General features: G+C 37.7%; 1 protein-coding gene across 4 annotated transcripts in view; it reads right to left on the minus strand.

Annotated features, from left to right (window-relative positions):
- Window positions 1–23,451, minus strand: part of cadm2a (cell adhesion molecule 2a) — a 375,584-nt gene that overhangs the window by 42,940 nt on the left and 309,193 nt on the right. For all 4 annotated transcript variants that reach the window (XM_057321795.1, XM_057321794.1, XM_057321796.1 and 1 more), the window contains one exon: window positions 3,031–3,183. In XM_057321795.1, coding sequence (XP_057177778.1) covers window positions 3,031–3,183 — 153 coding nt within the window. The remainder of the gene's footprint in view (window positions 1–3,030; window positions 3,184–23,451) is intronic.

Genomic DNA, 23,451 nt, shown 5'->3' on the forward strand with positions numbered 1-23,451 from the left:
GGCATCACGCTGTGCATCTTTTATACAGTCTATGCTGCAAACTTGGGAAACGTGGATATGCTAATATTTCACAGACAAAGTCTTAGTTTGTTTGGATCAAAGAAACATTTGTATTATTCATTTTTAATTTAAAATTTAAAATTTTGTTTTGTTATTTGACATAAAATATATTTTTATTTTACAAACAAATGTGCAGCATTTGAAATAAAAAAGGGCACTTGTTCATTTCTAATTTGTCTCAAATCTCTATCTACCACAGTATAAATGTTATATCATTTAAACATTTCTGCCATCACACGGTGAACCCATCATGCGGCCCGGCCTTAATAGAAAAGTAGGTAAAGGAGAGTTTAATGGAACTAGATTACAGATCTTTTATTTATCGTCTACTATCACATATTCTAGTCCTTTTTATTTTGCCTGGGGTTTCTTCTCTCATTGAGGTTAATTTGAATCGAGACCCTTTACACATAGTGCTTATTTGATCACATTATTCCCAAGTTTAAAAGTAATAGTGTATCTTAAATAAAATAGAGGTTACGACATACAAAAGCTTCATATGGCTTAAACATTTCTTTACTTTACTTATGATTTATCGGACAAACTTCTTCAGACCCTTTAAAGTACCTTCAAACACACTTACAGCTCATCCTGACTCTCGAGACACCTACCCCGCTAGTGATGATGTCACGTTTTTTGTCCTCCACGTATAAAAGCAATCAGCGTTTCAATCTGATGAAATATTTCGAGCGCACAGGAAATTCTGCGGCCCACAAATATATTACTGTGTCATGAGTTTCCTTTCTGAGGTAGCGGACTTAGACAAAGAAAAATCAATAGGGAACATTAGTCAGGAAAATTAGATATTGGGTTCGCTCTGATTGAAGATGAGATCAGACGTTTGGCATTCAGTTCACAGGCCTTATTGCTCCCTTGAGTTTGAGGCCTTAATCACATTCCTGAGAAATAAATCACAGCAAAAACAACCACAGTGTACTATGCATTAAAAAGCAACAGAGTAAATACATCAGTTATTCTAAAGCAGTGCGACCTGTAACCTCCGCTGGACCCTGCGCAGCTGATTTACAGTATATTATTTTAGGATGACGATAAGCCTAGAGGACGACCAGATGCATATCTGTATCTCCTAATAGATATGTATTATTTAAAACCACTTTGGGTGAAAATTTGCTTTTAGCAGAAAAACACACGTCTTATTAGCTAACAACATAAGTAACAACATATGTGATAATGTAACAACTAAGCATTGTTTAAAATGTTACATATTTTTTCTACATAGTAATTAGAAAATGCAAATTAATCCATTCATGTATTCACAAAACGTTAATGTAATCCACGCTTGTTGACAACGAGTGTACAACTGTAATGATTTTAATGGTGTACACCGACTAATTAAAACCAGCCCGGCTAATTGGGCTCCTAATTAATGCAGAAATATGGCATTAAGCAACATTTGTGGGCTGTCACAGATGACATTATGTCTGGTATGTCTGGGACTCGAAACAAAGTCTGTTTGACTTTTGAGTGACAAAAGTAGGAAAAGTTGATAGAGGGAGAACTAATTAAACTTCTTTCTGTGTCATTTCTCGACACTGTTCTGTGATCATCTGTGCCTTTGTAGAAGGCGACCGGGTGAATCCATTTAATTAAATTCTGATCCTGGCCAATGTTAGACTCGAGACACCCCCATCGCATTCTGAGGTAAAAATCTAATTATCTACCAGCAAAAGGCAAATTTTGCCATTTTCTTTCAAGTTGTTAATGGTTCCATGTAACTCCCTCAAAAAAAAAAAAAGAATTCTTACCCAATTTATCACACGTTTAGTAACAATACAGCAATATTTATAAGCTTCGCATGGCTACAGGTAGAATTTCTGTATTTTTTCAGAAGTGTCTAGTGCCATTATTGTCTTGTAATATCTGGTTAGTTTAGTAACTAGGATATATATTGAATCATACTGCTGGTGATTGATCCTGACATCATGAGTGGTACGTCAGATCATATTAAATACTTAGAGAAATAAAGAGATAAATATCTAGCAGTCTCACACTCAGAAGACACGCCCACAATCTGTTCAATGATCATCGGAGGCATATAGCAAACAAACCTTGAAAGCATTTGTGAAAACCACAAGTTTTGTTTTTAGCTTTGTTGAAGATTTATGAATATTTGGAATTATAGCTTTTATTTTTATATTTTATATTTTATGTTCATGTTACTTTAATTTTTAGCAATTGCTAAATGTGATTTTGGCATCTTATCATTTATATGTTTTTTTTTATGTGGCTATATACATAAAAAATTTTTTTGAAAAAAATTATTTATTTCCAGTTCATAATTTTAGTGCCCCAGCTTAAATTTATAGTTTCTAATTTTCAAATGTTACACTAAAGTCAGAAAGCATTTATAATTTTCATTTAATTTAAGTTTTTCAAATGTGTAGGCCAATATTTGATATGATTTCAATGAACAGAAATGTAAACTACAGTATAATAACCTTGCGTCAGATTGCCTGTCCGCAGCGCAAAAAGAGTCAGATCACAGTTTTATTGGGTAATTTATGAATTAAATCGTGTTTTGTAAAAGGTACCAGATTAGTGAGGAACACTTTTGAGAAAGAACTTTCCTGAAAAGGCCCGGTTTGTGTCTTCAAAATGTAAAAGATATCAAGCATTCGGTTTAGAAAATTGTACAGTTATGTTTGGTTTCTGTATATGAATGAGTACTTTATAGATGGACATTAATTCTGATCATAGAATTTCAAAAACCTGCAAGAATTTCACAGAAATGATTCAGTTTTTATTAACATATCATCATTTCAGATTTACTCAACCTAAACTGCATTGTTTCAATTGCTTGGTTCAATCCAAATTCAGGATTAAGCTAAAATACAATAACGCAAAAACTTCTAAGAATGAATAACTCACTGCCAACCAATATAGTTCAGTGTCATGTGAATTATGCTATAATCTTTTCCCTCACACAATGGGTGTGAAATGAACACTTACCCAGGATGGTGACATAGGCCTTGGCTGTTTTGACAGGCATGGTGAAGAGAGAGCAGGTGTACAGCCCTTCGTCTCCCAGCGTGACCTCGCTGATGCTGATCGTCAACTCCTGCGACGTGGCTCGGACCAGCTCGATCCGGTTATCCCTCAGCGCTGTGGGAACAAACAATCAAGAGAGCGAGATTAATTATGACACCTTCATTAGCATTTAATAGCGGAGGATGTGACATTCCCAGTATTCCCAAACCAATCTGAGTTATTTTTATGTAATGATTGCGCTTCTCTGTCAACCCTACAGATGTGTGATCATGAACAATATATATTTTTAACGGTTTTGTAATTTTGGAAAATAATGCAAAATTAATTACCGAACAAAAGTGCGATTTTGTTCCCTCACTGTGCTTCGGATGAAGATCAATTCTATCACCACGGGAAAAATTATTTTCTGACGGATTTCAGTCAGAGGCCAAATGGAATATGGATCAGCCAGAATTCAAATTCAACATCAGTCAATGGAGAGTTCAGAACGAATGTTCATTGATTTTAAAAATTCATGCTTGATTTCTTTCTCTCTCACTCGGAAGATGCAAGAAACAAAAGAACGAGAGGTCGTTTGGTATTTACAACACCCGTGAGTACAGAAAGAATAAAAGTGAAGTTCAAACTTATTATGATTCTAACCTATGTGGAAAAAGACCCCTTAGGATACGATTGAAGTTATGACACATTTTAGTTACTGTCATTACACCAAGCTCATGCAAAGGTCAAGGGTTAACGTTCAAGACGGGCAGAATTCCTGAGGCATCTTTAACATGTTTTTAATGATAACGACCGCGCCGGGAAAGAGTATGGCACGTCGTGAGATATTGGCCATGTGGCGGCACGGTTTAATCAACGGAGAGACAAGGTCACTTATCCTAACCTTCTGCTTTCCATAAAACTCACTCAGACATTTTTAGCTTCATTGATGCCACATAACAACCTGCCGGAATATTCGCAGGAGCGCTTTATGGATCTTTTCTTCCTAGGGAGGATAGAAAGAGCACGTCCTCGCGGTCAATCATCGCTGTGACCTTTCGGAACTCTGTTAATAAAAAAGTTGGTCAATGTCTCAGTCGTTACCCTTGTCAAACTACCTGGAAACTTTAAATTGAGTACGGCAGATGGGGAACATACTTTGAAACTGTATAGCTTCCCAAGCAACAAGGTTGCTCGTTCTTTATAGTAGTTAAACTATAGTCAAGTTTAATTCTATTCTGGAAAATATATATGCTATTTAGGGGTGACCCCGAATAGTCGGAGATTCAACGCTTCGATAGGAGGAGCCTGATTCGACTACCAATCTCACAGTCGATTCTTCACAGAGGTGCTTTGCAATGGGAATCATGCCATTTTGGTTATAGGGGCAGTGGCGTAGCCGACGGGTACGCACTGCACCGCTAAAAATATTATTTATGATGTAAAGAAATGGGACATTTTAAGGGTTGGGTACCGAAACCCCTGGCGCATATGAGCGTGAGGTCTGGCTATGACCCAGTGCAGGATCGCGTCTCTCCGCGTCTTCTGTGCTGTGAGCCCGTTAAAGAGAAGCGCCGCGTTCCACAAGCACCCGCAGGTGACTCGCAAATGTACACCGTTTCCAAACATTTGTCACTTACTGAATGTTTGGGCATTTAAATATGAATTAACGCTTTGTCTGTAAATGCATGTAGTTCGTTACTTAGACTGAACTTTGCGCTGCTTGATACGTTCAAAATAATAAAGTAATATAACCAAAATCAATGCATATGGCGCAGGCTTTTGGAACTTTTTGTGCGTCAGTAGGACGGAGAAAGGGTGCGCAGGAAAAAAAGTGAAAGGGACTTTTTGACAGTTTAAATAGTAAGATGCTTTATTGCATTCCTCCTTTACATACGGTAACTTTATTGGTAGTTCATTGGTAATGAAAGTGCTGTATTCCTGTTTGTAAAAAAAATCATTATTATCAAGTAGTTTTAAAAAAGTTTTGAGGCGAGATCTGGTCTAGTATGGCACTGTTGGCACAGCATTGTTACGTGATGTTTAAGGAAAATGTCCATTAATTTTACTATTTGTGGCTTGTGTTTTTGTTCCCCTGCATTTCAGACATTTTACCTAAACACATTTATTTCGCACATTGCGACTTGAATCTGGCTTATTTAGTTTTTGATTGTTTTTTGGGGAAACAATGTGGAGCTTCCCCCCTGTTAATCACCTGGTGTAGTCCACACATTGCACGCGTGCGTGCAATTCGACTATCAGTCGACTATAGGCAAGACGTGACAATTCTGATTCGACTATGTATATCCTTAGTCGAGGACACCCCTAGTATTATTACTAGGGCTGTCAAACAATTAATCGCGATTAATCGCATCCAGAATAAAATTTTGCATTTACATAATATATGTCGGTGTACTGTGCATATTAATTTTGTATTTATAAATACAAACACATACACATACTTGTATACATATTTAGGAAATATTTAAATTATTATTTACTTATATTTACCAATCATTTAAATAATATATAAATGTTTATTCGTTTTATATTTGATACTTTTGACAGCCCTAATATTACAGTTTATTATTTTTTACCATTAAAACAGTATTTATGTGACACAAAATTGAGGATTGTAATGAGGATGCAACTGGATTAAACTGCAACCGAAAATAAAAATGTACAATATATTCATCATTAATAAAACAAGAAAAACAATAGTATATTTGAATTATTGTACATATTAATAATACTGTATATATTTAATTAATGTAAAGTCTGAAAATATGAAATTTACAAAAAAACTCTTCCAGTACTGATCATTGCCTGAACACATGTATGTAAACCTGCACACAATACAAAATAAAATGTACGACCTTCATTTCAGTATACGTACTGTATATTGCCAGTTCCAAACTCAAGAGTATGTTATAACGTGACAAAAAACAGATTCTTCTCGGATTCTGTCACATCACAATATGCGGAGATAAATTTCATTATCATCTCACAGCAGGCCGCACCTCGCAGTCAGACGGAAACATACACACCAATTACCACGTAAAAGAACTTTAAAGGAAGCATAAAGTGCACCACGCAGAAACACTCCGGGTAGCCAAACAAACATCCCACAGACTCCCCCACATGCTGCTGCCGCTCTCCGACCTCTGGTGCCTTTAATAAAACAGACTAACTGATGTTGTGTGGTTACTGTGTGCTTTCATATGCGTGTCTCCCCTGAGGCCTGAGTGTAGCTCCCTTTGGACCGCAGCATCTCTGAGGTAATTGAACATAATGAGCTTCATTACAGTAAGAGAGGCAAGCCAACTGTAATGAAAAAAGGGACATGTGGTACATAGATTTTTATGCTTCTCTGTCCTCTTTCCTCTACGAAATGCATTGTAATGTGACTACAGTATAGGCACACATTTACTGACTACACCGGCGTGAAGAGACAGATTGAAGCTGTCTATACTGGAGATGTCGACTCTGTCCATCACCAGCTGGCTTTGCATATCACAAGCTGGCTTTGGAAGAGCAGTTATTTATTATTTTACTATTTATCTATAATAGCGAGCAATACACACAAATTATTTTTGCAAATAAAATGTCTTTCAGTTAGATGGGGAAAATAATGGAAAATTTTGTGTCCACATAAAAATGATGTAACTTCAAATTTAAAGGGCTAGTACACACAAAAATGAAAATCTTTTATTATTTATTTACTCTCATGTCATTCCAAACCTACAGTATATGACTTTCTTTCTTCTGCAGGACACAAAAGAAGATAGTTTGAAGAACGCTGGTAACCATACAACATTGGTCCCCATTGACTTCCATTGTATGGACACAATGCCACTGTGACATTTCTCAAAATATCTTCTCTTGTGTTCCACAGAAGAAAGAGTCATATACAGGTTTTAAATGACATGTGGGTGAATAAATGATGAATTTTTATTTTTAGGTAAACAGGGTGAGGTGCGAGGGTGTACACGTACAGTGTAGAAATAAGCTTTAGCTAAAACTCACATTCTCATACACACACACACATGCACGCTTCTGAATTCTAACCTCACAGCCTCTGATATTTGGCTCTGAGTTGAGGGATAGATGTTCTTTCTGCTGAATCTAATGCATTACAAGTATTCTGTGGAACGAGGGCTTTCTGGGGATACACATACATATTGAACAGACTCGACTGGATTGTACACACGGTCAAACGACTATCGTTCACTCCACAAATATCTGGAAGCTTATTGTGCTTATTTTTGGGCACTAAGCCCAATTCCACAGCACGATTCTGACTGCTGAACAGAACTAAGAAGCTTCAGGAAAATGCCGGTAACTTCAGTCAGTTCAGTCAAATGCCAAACAAACAGTCTGTTCTCATTCTCTTCCATGCACTGCAGGAAGGGAGGGTGCATATCTCCCATATGTTTCACTTGAAATGTCTTAAAGGGATTGTTTACCCCAAAAATGAAAAATTCTCTCATCATTTACCCATCTTCTTGTCATTCCAAAACAGTATGACTGCAGAAGACAAAAAAAGATATTTTGGAGAATGTTGGCAACAAAACAACATTGGCCCCCTTTGACTTCCATTGTATGAACACAAAACCACAGAGACATTTCTCAAAATACCTTCTGTTGTCTTACACACAAGAACGGTGAATCAATGACAGAATTTTTATTTTTGGGTGAACTGTCACTTTTATACCAAAATACTGCAGAAATCCCATTAAATAAAACACAGGAAAGAGAGACATGCCAATTTTAGAGAGAAAATAACTGGTCAAAAATTGGTGATGAATATGTTTGGTCTATTTTTCTGGTAGAGTGAGAGACTGTAACTTTGAAATACAAAATTGTTAAGATTAACGATATTTAAAAGTACACACAGGAATATAAACATATACATTACACTAACCCTATATACTGTACACACAAAATCCAAAATTCAAGCATCTTCAAAGGATATGACCAGTTTACTGTGTTCCGTAAAATACTGGGCTTAAAGTTTTAACTCCACAAACACCAATATACAAAAAATACAAAAGGCAAAAGCTCTTGCGTGGAACTAAATATAAGATTCTATATACATTTTTTTGTAAAGACAAACACTGCTAACATATATTAGAAATATGTACTGTATGTTATACGTATTTGGCTCATTATCTGAGTACTTATTAAAACTAACAACACACAGGACAGCTTAATGCACAGTAGGATTTGGATGTGTAATTCTTTATCAACTTTCTTTCAGTACAACAAAGCAAGCAGGTCAAGAGGTTGTGTGCTGAACTCCATTCTGTGTATTGATAACACAGAATCCCAGCTCAGCAAATCAATACACAGAATAAAGCAGAATCTGCAATGATGCTTACTTATTCAAATATAATGCAGGCGTGCTTTGGCTCCCCCAGAATGACAGCATTAGACATGACATGTGTTTTCCATTACAAGTATCCAGGATAAACTGATAGATGCACGTGTTCGAATGCTCAACGGCAACATCTGTTTAATTTACAGACACTGTTGACTGGGTGGATCCTGTAATATTCATGAAGCCATTGGGATTATAAAAAAGCACTTTTTAAAAGAATACATAAACAAACTAGTACTCCTAGAATTCAGGCACATCACAAACACACAAAAGGTTTGACCAAGGATCAGAAATATGAGAGTACACACGAATGCCCTTTGATTAAGAAACTGATCTTCCCGTGTCGACATGAAAATGGTGTCAGATTGCTCTCTGGTGGGTTTCACACTTTGATGAAGTTTCCTGCAAAGCCTCTAAAGTGCTAATTTCATTGCAAAGCCATTAATTAATGGCGCGTCTTTTTGAATTGCCGAGGAAGGTCATCAGAGCCAAAGTGAAATAATGCAAGTTGAAGAACGTCTTGTGTAATTGATATAAACTCTTGTGGTATGACAAGAAAACCGAAGCCCGTTTCTCATCTGTACCACCTCTCATCAGAGATTGTACACACATCAAGCAGACAGGATTACAAAAAGAGAAGATGACTGAAGTCAAGTGAACAAACACTTCCTCGCTTTCCTCCCTAGAGCTGAGAGACACTGAGATACCTTTACACACAACTAAATGTCATGCTGTGAGAAGTTCTGTTAACCTAAATCAGACCATTTATTAGCTCTTAAAGGTGCTATGTGTAATTTTTGACACATACCGCAGGTCCCCTTAAATGGAATTCGCTGTGTTGTTTCTACAGTAGCCCTAAATGGACAAACTGCTCATTTCGTAAATACGCTATCTCCTTCTGCAAACTGTACAGCATGTATTCTACTAGATGCTTTTCATTTGTTGTCATTTACAAGAACTATGTTGAAGTTGTATAACAGAATTAAGAGTGAACTGAAAGTTTAACATGTAAAGTGTGAATTTAAAGCAGCAAGGCTGTTTTTGTTTAAAAATGACAAATAAAGTACATTTTACATGTTTTTAATTTGAACTTAAGGTCCACTTTTGCAGGAAATTCAAGTTTGAGATCTCTACACTTCAATGCACCAAGGTTATTGTAGTTTACTAAAATTAAAACTTTGAAAACGTTTCTGTTTATTGAAATCAAATCAAATATTGGACTATACATGATTGGAAAAAAGAAAAAGAAAAATATTGCCACAGAAATAAACTGAAATATGTTAAGGCACTAAAATCATAGCAATAAACACACAACTAAAATAAAACTAAATTAATCCTATATAGCAACATAAAAAATAGTTAATAAAATGACAAAAGAATGTAACAAAATAGCTAAAATGTAACTATAATTAATAAACTCTAAAATAAAAGCTAATTTAAAATATTAATAAAACTAAAAAACAAAACTATAATAACTCTCCAATGCACGTACGTAAAGTAAATTTTAAAGCAATTTCATGTTTCAAAAAAAGATGGCAAAGTTACAGATTGCAGCTTTAACAAAAAGCAAAAGTTACCGACTTTCACAGCTTTTTTTATAAAACATTTTAAAAAATGGCATGATAACCATATTATACTCCAATTCAGATTCATGGAGCAGAAATGCAGAAGAAGTTTGTCTGGGTGTGATAATGACAGAGGAAATTACATGGAGTCTGACAAGGCGTTATCATAAAGTTACACCCATTCTTCCCCCTCATTAACAAATGATGTTCGTTAGAAAAATAGTGCCATCCATTCAGCAGTGATTGAACAACCATCTAATTATCATGTTTAATTATACCATAAATCAGAGCATGATTGATAAATAAGTACCACCCTCAGAATCACTAATGAGGTCTTTCATTACATCTTACTGTCTCAAATATCTTCCAGAGGAAATACATCCTGCTCCGCGCAACCACAGCTGACACGGGCGGGAGGAAACGGGGGGTCAAGAGGAGGTGGAGACGTTTATCACATTCTGGGCTGTGTGAGTGACATTTTCCTGATAATAAATCTTTAAATCTCAGTTCTTCGAAACCAGCCACTACAATCTGCCGCTATCTTTGTACATTTTACAGTATGCTTTACTTTCAAGATATGAACATAATGTGCGTTACACTGTCATAAACATATTTGAAATGTGAGCACATGAAGCCCGAGTCCCCCCCCCCCCCATTGTTTCATTGCCTCCCTCTGCCCCTTTCTCAAAACAAATTCACTGCGCTGACCTTCCTGCCTCTCGCTGGTCAGCGCTGTTTCTAAATCTCATCTGACGGGAGTCTTCCCAGGGCCGTCACATCTCAGTAATTCTCACAGACGTCTCAGCAGCTCCTCCACAGGGAAAACCAACAGGCTTCTGAGCTACTATATGGGCATGCCAGTCCAAACAACAAAATACAAGCATTGCCTCATGCTCTTCTTCTTCCCTCTTACTTTCTCTCTATCTTTCTGTCGCATTCTCGCTTGTATTCTGTCACCCTTGCTTCCATTTTTCTCTGTATCCTCTTAAACTAGGATGACAGCCCATACATTGCATGTAAGAGGAGGCTGTTCTGCTGTTGTCTTAAAAAGAACAGGAAACGGGGAAATAGATTTTTTCCTTTTCATTTTTCCTTCTGCTTTCACACAGCGAACCTATATTGACATAACATACACTCCTGGTTTGGTCATTCCTACTTGTTTTCTATTATTATTACCATTGTCCACACGTAAGAATATTACTATTAATAAAAGGCTTCGAGTCATTTTGGGTCATTCCACCCAGGCCATCAAACGTGTAAACATTTTAAACACATGTATTTTAAAATACATTTTATTATTAATCAAAGTGTCCTGTACATTAAGCTGCATGCTAATCTAAAATGTAAAGCATTAATAAAAGCTATAAGACAGAACTTTTTGTTGTTCCAATTGCTTCTATTGTTTACCTCATTTGCAAGTCGCTTTGGATAAAAGCGTCTACTAAATGTAAATGTAGACTGAAAGTTGTGAAAAAAGGGGGAAATTCGTGTCAGGAACACAAATGAATAGATTACAGTTCGTGACAATGTCACGAATTCCCTTGAGACTGTGTTGATATTTCATCTATTTACTAATTCTGTACTATAATCTCTTCAGTCCTGTTACAAAAAATGCATCCGTATTCCATTCAAAAACCATGTAAAAAATAAAAGAGTTACCTGAGATACAAAATATGTGCGTTATTGGATTCAGTGTTGAATTTTTTTTGAGGACCTTACTTACAGCAAATACAGCACAGATTCAATGGCGTGGCTCTTTTTCCTTCAGGTAAGGAAAGAAATTAACGTGGGCACAATTTATATTTGTCTACAAAATACATTTCAATACTTTAAATAAAACAACATTATTTTTAATGTGTATTTCACACAGTGTATCAAGAAAAACTGGTGTCAAGTGATGTCATCATGTTTTTGACAGCATCACTTGTAGCTCTTCGCCGCTAGCAGGCAGATGAGAAATACTTCTTGTTAAATCGCATGACCTTGCGTTCTGAATCTGTGCCAATGCATCTTTCTGAAAATGACCAGCTAATAGTCTATATTAAATCAATTTCCCACAGGGCGCTGGAGATGGCGGCTATTATTGTTGCGGTAAATTACGTTAGCATTGCTGAACTAGCACTTAGCATCGCTTAATGGTGATTTGTATTCACCGCGCATTAAGTGCCGGCCTCCGCAGATCGCTCCGGCGCATCCCGATGCCGCGAACATCTCCCCAGCCGAACGCGCTTGCCAAACAACCGAGATGTAATGTTGTTACATGCACGATCCATCAAAGCGCACATGCTCCGTACACACAGACGTCTGACCTCGAACACACCCCCGCGCAAGAACGCGCCGAGACGGTGCATCCAGCAGCCGGAGATGACAGCAGGTGCCGCGGCTGATACCTTGCAAGGTTGAGTCGTGCTGGCAGGAGAATTTACTGCACCATTGGCTATAGTGATGGGGTGTCACGGTGGGATTTGGGTGTCATTCAAAGAGCAGGCTTTGTTAGAGCCTTTCAGGATCGCCTTGAGAAGACAACCTAAACAGTGCGCTCCACAGTCGCCTCGGGTCATAAAATCTGACAGTACATTGGCCCATTAGGATCTGGAGATATTCCGCCTGTGTGTCTCGTCGGCTGTTTGGAGCTGTTGTTTCCCAAGAGACGAGGGATTCGGTGCATTAGGGACAAAAATATGACATGCTCCACAAGTTGTGAGACTTCTAAGAGTTTGCTTTTTAAAATCGCATTTCATATACCGGGGGAGCTCAAAGTAATATTTAGTTTTTCAGGCCACTGCGCTTTTCTGTCTGCACGAGGCTTAAATAACGCGTTTGATGTTTCGGCGCAGCGCCTGTCTGTGCTGTTAGTGAAGTTTGCTAGCGCTGTGATCCTGAGTTAACCGAGTCTGTCTTTCCTACCGGGCGTGCTTAGTTAGCCACACATCCGCGTGTTGGAGACACGAGGACTAGGTGAAGAGTTTAACTCTTATTAATAGAGCTGAGTTTGACAGAGAGCAGATGGATATGGTACGCTCTCTGTATGCTAACACAGGATTACGATGTAAATAAATGATGTTTGCCATCTGAGCCGTTGCCATAGTGTTCATTTTCCTCACTTTAGAGTTAAGCTGTGGATTAATTTGTACGTGACACACAAAAATGTCAGCGTACAACATACGGAGATGGGTGCAGCATGTAATCCATCATCTCTTAAAGTGATAGTTCACCCAAAAATGAATATTCTGTCATCGTTTACCTTCATGTCATTTCAAACATGTATGACTTTCTTTCTTGTGCAGAACACAAAAGAAGATATTTTAAAGAATGTTGGTAACCGAACAACAGCGATACCCATTCACTGCTATTGTTTAGACACAAAACCAGTGCAAGTCAATGGGTACTGCTTTTGTTCTGTTATCAACAGTCTTTGAGATATCTTCTTTCGTGTTCTGCACAAGAAAAAAAGCCATGCAGGTTTAAATGACAAGAGGGTGAAAAAATGATGACAGAACTTACATTTTTGGGTGAACTATCCCTCTAATGTCTTAAAATATTTATGTTTTGTTACTGTGCACATTTCTTGTAATGGGTAAATATTTAAATTTTCAGAATTGGTATGACATTATCAAGATGTCAAAAGTTAGCTGCGTTGGTTTTTAAAAGGTTACAGAGTTTAAAAGGTATTGCGTGACAAGCATGACCCGAGTGGTTCAACATGACACAAGAAATACTTTTTTTGGCATGTATAATTAAAATGTTTGTTGCTACTTTGCATCCAAGCTGTCCACACACAGTCAGACAGGTCAGCACAGATGGGCAGGAACACTTTGGCCTCAGGAGCAGATGAAGTCCATAAAACTTCTGCTGTGGTAGTTAAATTGGATGCTGATGACCTGCTGTCTCCGATCACCCTAAAACACATCTTGCATCCTTTTTGACTATAGGAAGCCTTAGCATTTGCGTCACCTTTAGAGGGATAGTTCACCCAAAAATGAATGTCATCATTAACTCAGCCTCTTGTCATTTCAAACCTGCATGACTTTCTTTCTTCTGCAGAACACAAAAGAAAATATTTTGAAGAATGTCGGTACCCGAAAAACAGCAGTACCCATTGACTAAAAAATAATAGATGTCACTTTTGTCAAGGTCTATCTGGTGCAATTTTTTTATTTTATAAAAGGGATTTTTAGGTCATTTGACCCATCTCATACTATAACTCATACCTCTAAGCAACAGTTATGATTAGAAAAGAGGATGCTTATGGCACGTTTCCAAGTCATCATTTGTCTTTTTAAACATTGCAATTAATAGCGTACCGTTGACTTTATACCGAGGTATTATCGTACAGTCAGATTTTGATATTGTTTCAGCCCTAGAGAACATCATTCTGGTTCCACATTATGCTAGGTAGGTATAGCCATAAAATAGAGGCTACAAAAATGTAGCGTGTGGAAGTCATCCCTGAATTGCAACTTTTCTGAAAGTCTAAAAATGCCCAAATGAACTTGCCAGGACTATATTTGCCTTGGGGATCGAGAGAGTCAGAGATTTCCCAGCAGTATGCATCGCCTATATGGAGCCAGGGTTTCTCGTCTGAGCTGTGTTCAGCCGGTGCTCAGAGTTAATGAGGACCTGTCGGTAACCGTGTCTATTGCACAGCCATACAACACTGTCAGAAAGTCAAGGAGACGGGAAAGGAAGCTCTTATTGCCTTGACATTATGCTAATACAAATCCTTATTACCCAAACCTGTGATACACTTGGAACTCTATAGACTTACAGCAAGGCAAGAGCCAGACTGTCCGTTTAGCTGACGGTTACAAAAGAGAAGCGAAGGAGAAAAGAAAGTTTTTCTCCTTGTCTTTCGTCCTTCATACGTTGATGTGAAGCAGGTGGGGGGCTGCCATAAAATGGCCCTTTAATTTTTTTCATTTATCTTTCTTTTCCAGTCCTTCCAAAGAACAGGTCCGGCTGTTTTACGGCTCTGGGTGAGAGGGGAGCTTATTTGGTACGCCGGGAGATTTATTGCAAGACTAATGCTGGCGAATTCCACCAAGACGAGCCGACGTCTTTTTAAAACCACCATAAATTGGAAAATATAACCTTTCGCCAAACAGGGAGCAAATTGCACAATGTCGCTTACGGCAAAAATACAGCAGTTGGCGAAATACAGCAAGAAGGACCAGTTTTTCCAAAGTTTCTAAACTCTATTCAGGCACAGCGAATTTTAAATGCATCAAAGGCTTGACTAATAGATTTTTGAGCAGGAGAAGCTGGAGCACGGGGAGATTGATACAGTTGAATAATATATTACCTTTCTGAAGAGTTTCATATTCAGACAGGCTGCTTTGCGATTGCATTTGAGCACTGGCTTGACCGCACCTCTTGCTGGTCATCCATAACTCAAATTCCAACGGTCCAGTTGTGAGAAATATAACATGAAATATTTCAATATATCTGGCATGACTCACCAAGGGGAGAAACTTGTGGCGGCACAAAACAGCCAAACTTCAATCTCAAAATGCATCTAAAAATAAAACCTATTCGCATGAGGGTGAAGGAACGTAGCGATGTCATACAAAAGAAACTGTTGTCAAACAAGAGACTATGGCGATTCTTATTTAAAAGTTAGGTGTACAACACAAGACAAAGCACCGATGGTTCCATCTAAAGAGAAGGTATCAAAGGGGGTCTATGGTTGGGCACCGCTGCCGGACGTTCCACACGTACCGTCCACCAATCGAAATCGGACCCACGGTGTATGTAGATAGAAATAGCTCATTCTAAGGTAATAAAAACATAACGCTTCATTATGTAAGGTCTTTATACACCTCTGAAGACATAGTTATGTATATTATATTGCATTTCTGTCAATAGATCCTCAAAAAAAAAAAATCACATTGGACCTTTAATTTATACATTTTGTTTTTAATTAGTATGTGTGTTCGTTGCGATCAAACCCACGGCATGTGTACTGTTAACACAATGTTCTACCAGTTTAGCTACAGAAACACCCTGCGAATAAATTTCTTTCCATTTGCATTTTAATGACATAAAGACAGCTATACATACAACGCACTACATGTTTTGTAAATATACAAAGGTTAATCTCGTAATTAATTTGCTACAGATCTTAAAGGCAAACATTCACAGAGCAGAATGTCTAGTTCTAAAAAAAACGGCCTCTGTTTTGGAAAACAGAGCATTTTCATCTGCTCATGCATGTATAAAACTGAGAAATTACATGCCACTCAAAGAGGCTACACTTACAGCAACCGAACAATTGTTTCTGAAGAAATAACGCTATACGAATGCAGAGCAAACAGAGGCGGGAAAGAGAGAACGAGAGAGAGAGAGAGAGAGAGAGAGAGAGAGCACGAGCTGAATCACTCAGAATTCATGAATGCCAAAACCTATGAAGTGCTCACAGGAATTTGTGTAAACAAATCACACCGATAACACACATCTCTCATACACACAATGAGCATTAAACATGTGCTTTAATGGCTAATATCTCATGCCATTTCAATACATTATTCATAAAAATGTTTAACCCGTGAAAAATTATTCATAAAAATGTTGAACCTTTCAGACAGAAGAAATGTAATCAAAATGCACAGGCATTACGCATGCAGAACAGGCCCTTAAACATATACGGCCCGTCTGCTGGTGTTTTCAACCACTTAAAAAGTGAAGATTTGATGCATCGGGATGTAGTACATAAATGGCAATTATCTATATTCCAGAGACAGTGTTTCATTTAAAGAGGTCTAAATGCGTCGAGCCGCTATTGCGGTCTGTACATTTTGTCAGAGCGATGTGACAGTTATTGTGTGCTTAAAATCTAGTCGGGATTCATAACATTACTCACGAACGCAAGGTACGCTACAGAAAAAAGGAAGAAAAACAAAAGAAAAAGTAGCGTGCAAGAAAGGAAAGAAGAAAAAGGCAAAAAACAGGTATACTTCTCATGAGGATGTGGCAACTGTGCATATGTAATTATTTGTATAATCCATATTTCATGCGCTTAAGTCTTTGATAGAAAAAGCAACACCCAGAACAGTCTTTGCATCATCCGACACATGGTTGCCATGGACACAGGTAGACATCACAGTCCTCAGCAAAAGGCCTTATGGGTAATTAGTCAGACGGGTAGAGTACAGATGCTGAGAATGAGGCTGCCCTGGGGTTTCAGGTCTTATGATCTGCTCTCCCTGACAGAGACGGGAAAGCAAACAGTTATTTAAAATTTTTTCCTGTCTATGTTTTCCTCACATCTCTCTCAGCTTTGAAGGTCATGCTTAGATGTTCATTCATGCTTAGGTGACCCAGAAAACGGGTCTATTCATCAGGTCAGTGTAATGCGGGTCGGAGTAGGCCAGACTTGTAATAGCCTATGATTCCTCTTTCTATATCTAAAAGGCCACAGATGAACAGACCATCTATATAAACCACCCTTAAAACCCTCAGTAAACAAATTCAGGCGTCTTTAAGGGACAGGAAGTGCATTCTGATGTAATGAAGTAAGGACCTAAATTGTCCACAAAGACAAATTTGCAAAATGGGTTGTGCTTAAGCAGTTTGAAGCGGACATTAAGCACACGTAAAAAAAAGAACTGACTTGGAGCATGTGCATAAACTTTGTGCGCTGGGGTGATGACATCATCGTTTTAAGAATATACGGATAGGCTGTACACACGAAAGCGCAAGGGTGGCATTTTTCGATTTATCCACTTTGGGACCCAGTTAAAAAAATAGCGGTTTCGTCTGGACATAACGCCGCTACGATACAAAATATTTACGTATACAGCTAAACGCGTCTCCGTATGGATGGCCAATGTGTACATTTTTTGGAGGATCTATTAACAGAAATGCAATATAATATACATAACTATGTCTTCGGAGGTGTATTAAGACTTTACACAATGAAGCGTTATGTTTTAATTACCTTAGAATGAGCTATTTATATCTACATACAGCATGGGTCCCCTTACATGGAATTCACCATGTTGTTTCTACAGTAGCCCAAAACGGACAAACTGCTCTACAGACCGCGTTTCATAAATAGATATCTCCTTCGGCAAAGAAGCAAAAATGTGACGACATCTTTGTTCTGTGTCAGCCACCGTAGTGCTTCAAAAGGGAGGGGTGGAGTGAGCCGTTTGTTGCAATTCGCAACCTCACCGCTAGCTGCCGCTAATGTCATACACTAGACCTGTAAAGGAACAGTTCATGCCAAAATTTAACTTCTATCATTATTTACTCAACACTGCATGAATTCCTTTATCACTCAGAATATATACTGTATATGTATATATAAAATACATTCTTAGAGATATTTGTTTAACATTTTGATACAGATTTTTCAAATGTTTGTGTAATGTTAACAATCTGACACAGGAAGTTCTTCTGGACCAGCTTTGTTTACATCTTTACACTTTATTTCATCTATTTTTAAAAGTTTTCTGTACATAACATTCTCAAGTAACCGCCTATTTCTATCTTCTCTCACCCCACCACATGCAAACAGGGGCGCAACTGCACATTTTCGGAGGGGTATGCAAGATCAGTTTTGGCAGTGGGAGACTTAACAGCTTTAAAAACCTTCTCAGACTCTCCCAAATGTAAAGCTCATTCACATACATAGATTTATTTTACAAGCGACAGAGATATGTGGAGGTGAACTGATACGTTAATATATCATATACTATGATATGAACTAGCCTACCTCTCAGGCAACGTTAAATAACTTAAAGATTTACAGAGATGAAATGATATACCAATAGATTATTCACTTGGACATTGTTTTTGATTGTTGTCTTGATTTTACTAGTCAATTTACTTGTTTTTCATTTTCGTGTTCTGTTCTGCGCCTCGTTTCTTTGCTCGATCCATTTGGTCATGTGACTGTCACAGAGTGAGATTTAAATAAAATATGTTTGTTGAAATCGTTTAAAATGCTATAGAAAAGTTCAACTAAAACGTTTTATATAATTACTTTTTCGCTATATTTTTTATTATTTATAATGTTTTATTAAAAAAATCTTTAACTAATATTTTGGCACAATGGCGCGACCCCTTGTGCGGCGCCCCTATACATCGCATATACTGCATACCCCATTTTTGCGCCACTGCATGCAAATAGAGAAACAGATGACTAGACAAAACAGCCCACAGCCCAATGTACCTCTAATTTAATGAGGAATCATCCGCAACTGAGCAGGACGGCAACTTTTTCCACAGACCAGCTTGTTTACCCGCGTTTGGTTATGGGTGAGAGGCACAGGCATTAAATCTAGATGGCGACGTTCCAGGAAAAAATAACATAAATGATTCGACGCTGCTAACACGGTTGATAACAAATGCTCCCGCTAACCTTTGCAATTATTTTTTCAATATCGTGCTCTGTTGAGCATTTTTAATGAATGCGTAACAGAAGCAATTAGGTGTGTGATGGCATTTTCCTTTTTAAGGAGCTAATTATAGTACGACTTTATGGTAACCTGGCCTCATCTCAGGTGACTGGCAGATGCTGCCGCAGACAGCAACACATTATACTGATTACAGGAAAACAATCAAAAACAATAAATAAATAAATATGAATTTGAAGGGGAAAAGTGCTGTGTTCATCATTTCATCTTCATTTAGGAGCATAAAATAACAGCGATGTCTAATTTAGATGGAATAATGCTATGTGGTAAGAGATTGAAAGGCAGAGAAATTAACCCATCGTGCGCATTGACGTCCCACTATTTTACAAACAAAGATGTGACCACTGAAAGGGAATTCAGTTCAGAGTATTTGATTTTACTGAGCGGTCCCATCGGTATGGGCTGAAAAATATCAACATAGATTAAAACCGTGGACACCATGTTTTCATGAATTTCAATACAGAATGAGTCTATAATGAAACACAATGAAACAACAGTATAATCTGTGAACATTTGTAAGGTGATGCGTGTGCTACGATTTAAATGATTCCCATCGGCCCAATGCTCATTACCATTTATCATGAACATTCCCACGTGTCTGATTGATGGAATAAGGACAGAGTCGTGCACTTTCTGAGTGGCTTCATTTGAAATTCATTCAACCTTCAGAAGCGCCACTGAGACACACGTCAAAAACTCTTTTCCGCTGAGCGAGAATTTCCAACGTGACATCAAACGTACAACACAGAGGCAAATGTTTCAAATAACCTGTAATAAAACAGTGTCATTCCAAATGGCTCCTTAGTCTGGTCATAAAAAAGAAAAGAACAAAATCTTTAAAGCAACCCCTATTAGGCACACACAGACTAACACAGAGACACGCAGAGCTAAGCTGTAATCGATAACGTCTCGCACGACGGAGTATAGAAAAGACTAATTCAATAACGTCATCGTGGGACCATTTTTTATTCTGCATGACTTCTGTAGAACCTTCGGCCCACATTGATCGTGGTGGAGTGATCGTGCTTACCTGCGAAAAGCACAGAGTTAATATCATCGGTGGAATAATGTCTGTTTTTCTTTGTGTTTCATTTCAGTTTGTGCATAAATGTTATTTTTTATTAGCTTTCATTCCTTCATACAAAACCACCAAAACACCACAATACCCGTGAAACAGAAAGTGGATTTCCCTTTCGTTTGTGTTGTTGTATTCTAGCAAAGGATCTGTCATTACTGAATATACAGTGGCCGAAATAAAAGTTTGAGGGTAATATTAGTACAATATTTGCTCCCTCAGTTAAGATTAAACCATCAACATATGGTACAAAACTGAGAAAACACTACACTTCTAACACATCTATTAGTCAAAATTATCGGCACAAAGGCAAACCACAGCATATCAGGGAATACGAGTTTTATGCGAATACACAAAAATCAACCTGATTTCATGGGAATTCGTAACTATTTTATGAGGTGACTAATTCGTATGAATTTGTACGGTGTGAATCGTTCAAAAACGTATGATTATTAGAAAAAAGCAACATCGAAGCCCCTCCCCTAACGTAACTGGAGCTAAATCAAATAGTTTTAAAACGTACACATTTTGTATGTATGTTTACGAATTAGCCACCTCGTATTTGTTATGAATTACTGTGAGATTGTGTTGAAAAAAAAAACTCACAGGAAATAAAGCATACGTTGACAAAGTTTTGACAGTTATTCGTTTGCTCTCTTAACATTAATATTTGATGTTCTCTTTTTTGTGGTTACATTTTTGTTTCAGTTTAGCCTGCAATACGAAACTTTAATGCATCTTTAATAAAATGTATGAATGAACAGCGAAGATGTCAATTGTCCAAAGTCAGACATCACTTTTGGCCGCTACTATAAGTGACAGGGATGGCAAAGACTTCACTCTTTTTGAGACTGTCACTTTTCATGAATAGGGCTTTAACATCAAATCTCTTCATCAGCCCCAATTCCACAGTCACTTCGCAATCCCAGAAGCAATCGTTTTCAGTAATTCGCTGTCAGTAATTTGCTTTGTTCTTTTTATAATGTGACTCTGAGGGCCGCGCGACGATGACCTCAGGGGTCTAAGGGGATCTTACAAGTGACCGGAGTCCAACTTCACAGTATAACTGAACAAAGCTTTCTCACTTTCTCTCAACAGGTATTGTTCTGGCTTTTGTGGAAACTAGTAACTTGGTATTAACAATTGGTATTGTATTATTGCTCCTGTATGATGCTTTATTGCTCCCTGAACTCTCTGTAAATCGCTTTGGATAAAAGCGTCTCCTAAATGACTAAATGTAAATGTAAATGTAAAGCTAAAGGGGATTTTCATACTTCATCTGTCACCTGAAACATACACACACGCTCTGAAAGACATTATAAATTCCATCTCCTGGCTACAGTCCCTATTTCACACAATATAACATTTGGATGTCACGAAAGTGCGTATCTCATTTTCTCTCTCTCTCTGCTGGGATAATGGAAAAGACCGGAAAACTTTTCATTATCTTCCTCTATGTGTCGGGCTCAGCGCTCAACACAAACATCTTCTGGTCTCCTCCGTAACATTGGTATTTGACATTCAGGTAATATACAGGAAAAATATTTCTTTTTGAGTTTTTTCTCCAGAGACAATATGCCTGAAAAGATATGCGTCTCGTTTTTGGTTTGGGAAGTCTCGACTCAATATTTGCAGGTGTGCTAATCCAGAGAGACTGAAGTTGTGAGGAAAAGGCCTAAGCATTCTGAAAGATGGCACCCATAATTCACCCAAAATTGAAAACTTTTGAGATTTTTACTTGTCCTCGTGAAGTTTCAAATCTGTATGACTTTCTTTTAAACAGCACAGGAGCATTTTTCTGAATTGTACCAGGTGCATTTTTTAATCAAATTACAACACATAAAAAGTCATTGTGAGAACGAAAAACCATGACTTTTATTTCAGGGATGCTGTATGCCAGATGCCATGACAACAAATGTGATGCCCGAAATGTCACTTCTTTGAACATATTCACTATTCTACGACTTCACAGTATAAAGAAGACCAGGACGCAGAACGGGCGAGTGCTATAAAGATTATGCCTGGCTCTGGTTTCATTTGTTGAAACAACAACAATAACAATCTATCCATAAACAAAGATGACCACGTTTCAATTAAACTAAAAACTGCTATGGTAAAAGAGCTCAGGGGAAGAGCTGTAGCTCATTTCAAACAGCGACACGCCACCACAATAAAACCAAGTTGCATAAATTCCCAGAGCTGTTTATTCAGGCAGTTATAGGCCAGGATGATTCATAAGCAGTCACATTAAACTAATACAATGCAAGCTGGGTTATTATCTGATAAATTTGTACGTGGGTATGCTGAGCGCAGAGATGCCATTGCTTCTTCTGGATAAACAGAGTGTGGAGAGAGATGGAATGATGGTTCCACTTTTGTTTATAGTGTGATGCCATATAGAAACTTGTGTTTAATATGCCCATTGGTCCTTTATGGGAATACATGCAAATGCTTTCCCTTATCGGAATTAAAACAGTGCGCTGCAATTCTCATTTGATGCTGACAGGCTTAGCTGTCAACAGTATTAAATCCAGTACTTAATATATTTCAGGGTTTATTTTTTAATGTCACACTGTATGGGGTAAGTTGTCACAGCAACTATTAAACAGCCTGTTAGAAGATTTTCAGTACATAAACAGTATAACATTGATGAAACTGTCTGAAAAGGTACTGTAAACTACACAACTAGAGAATTGTATGAACAAAGAACTATTTTTACAATCTACTCAGAAGTAATGGTTTCATGGTGCTATTAAAGCAAACCAATATATAAGATTATATAAAAAGGTACTGTATTTAACTTCACAGGCCACTAAAGGGTGGATAAATAATTTCTACTCCTCACTAAAATGACAAAGAACGTTTGGTTCTGAGATCAGAGTAAATAAACTTCACACAGGCGGCACAACACAACAGAACTGCACCGACTGGGGACTGAAGCCACAAAAACCTATTTAACAGCCT

The sequence above is a fragment of the Triplophysa rosa genome, linkage group LG22 (assembly GCF_024868665.1).
Source record: "Triplophysa rosa linkage group LG22, Trosa_1v2, whole genome shotgun sequence".
Lineage (NCBI taxonomy): Eukaryota > Metazoa > Chordata > Actinopteri > Cypriniformes > Nemacheilidae > Triplophysa > Triplophysa rosa.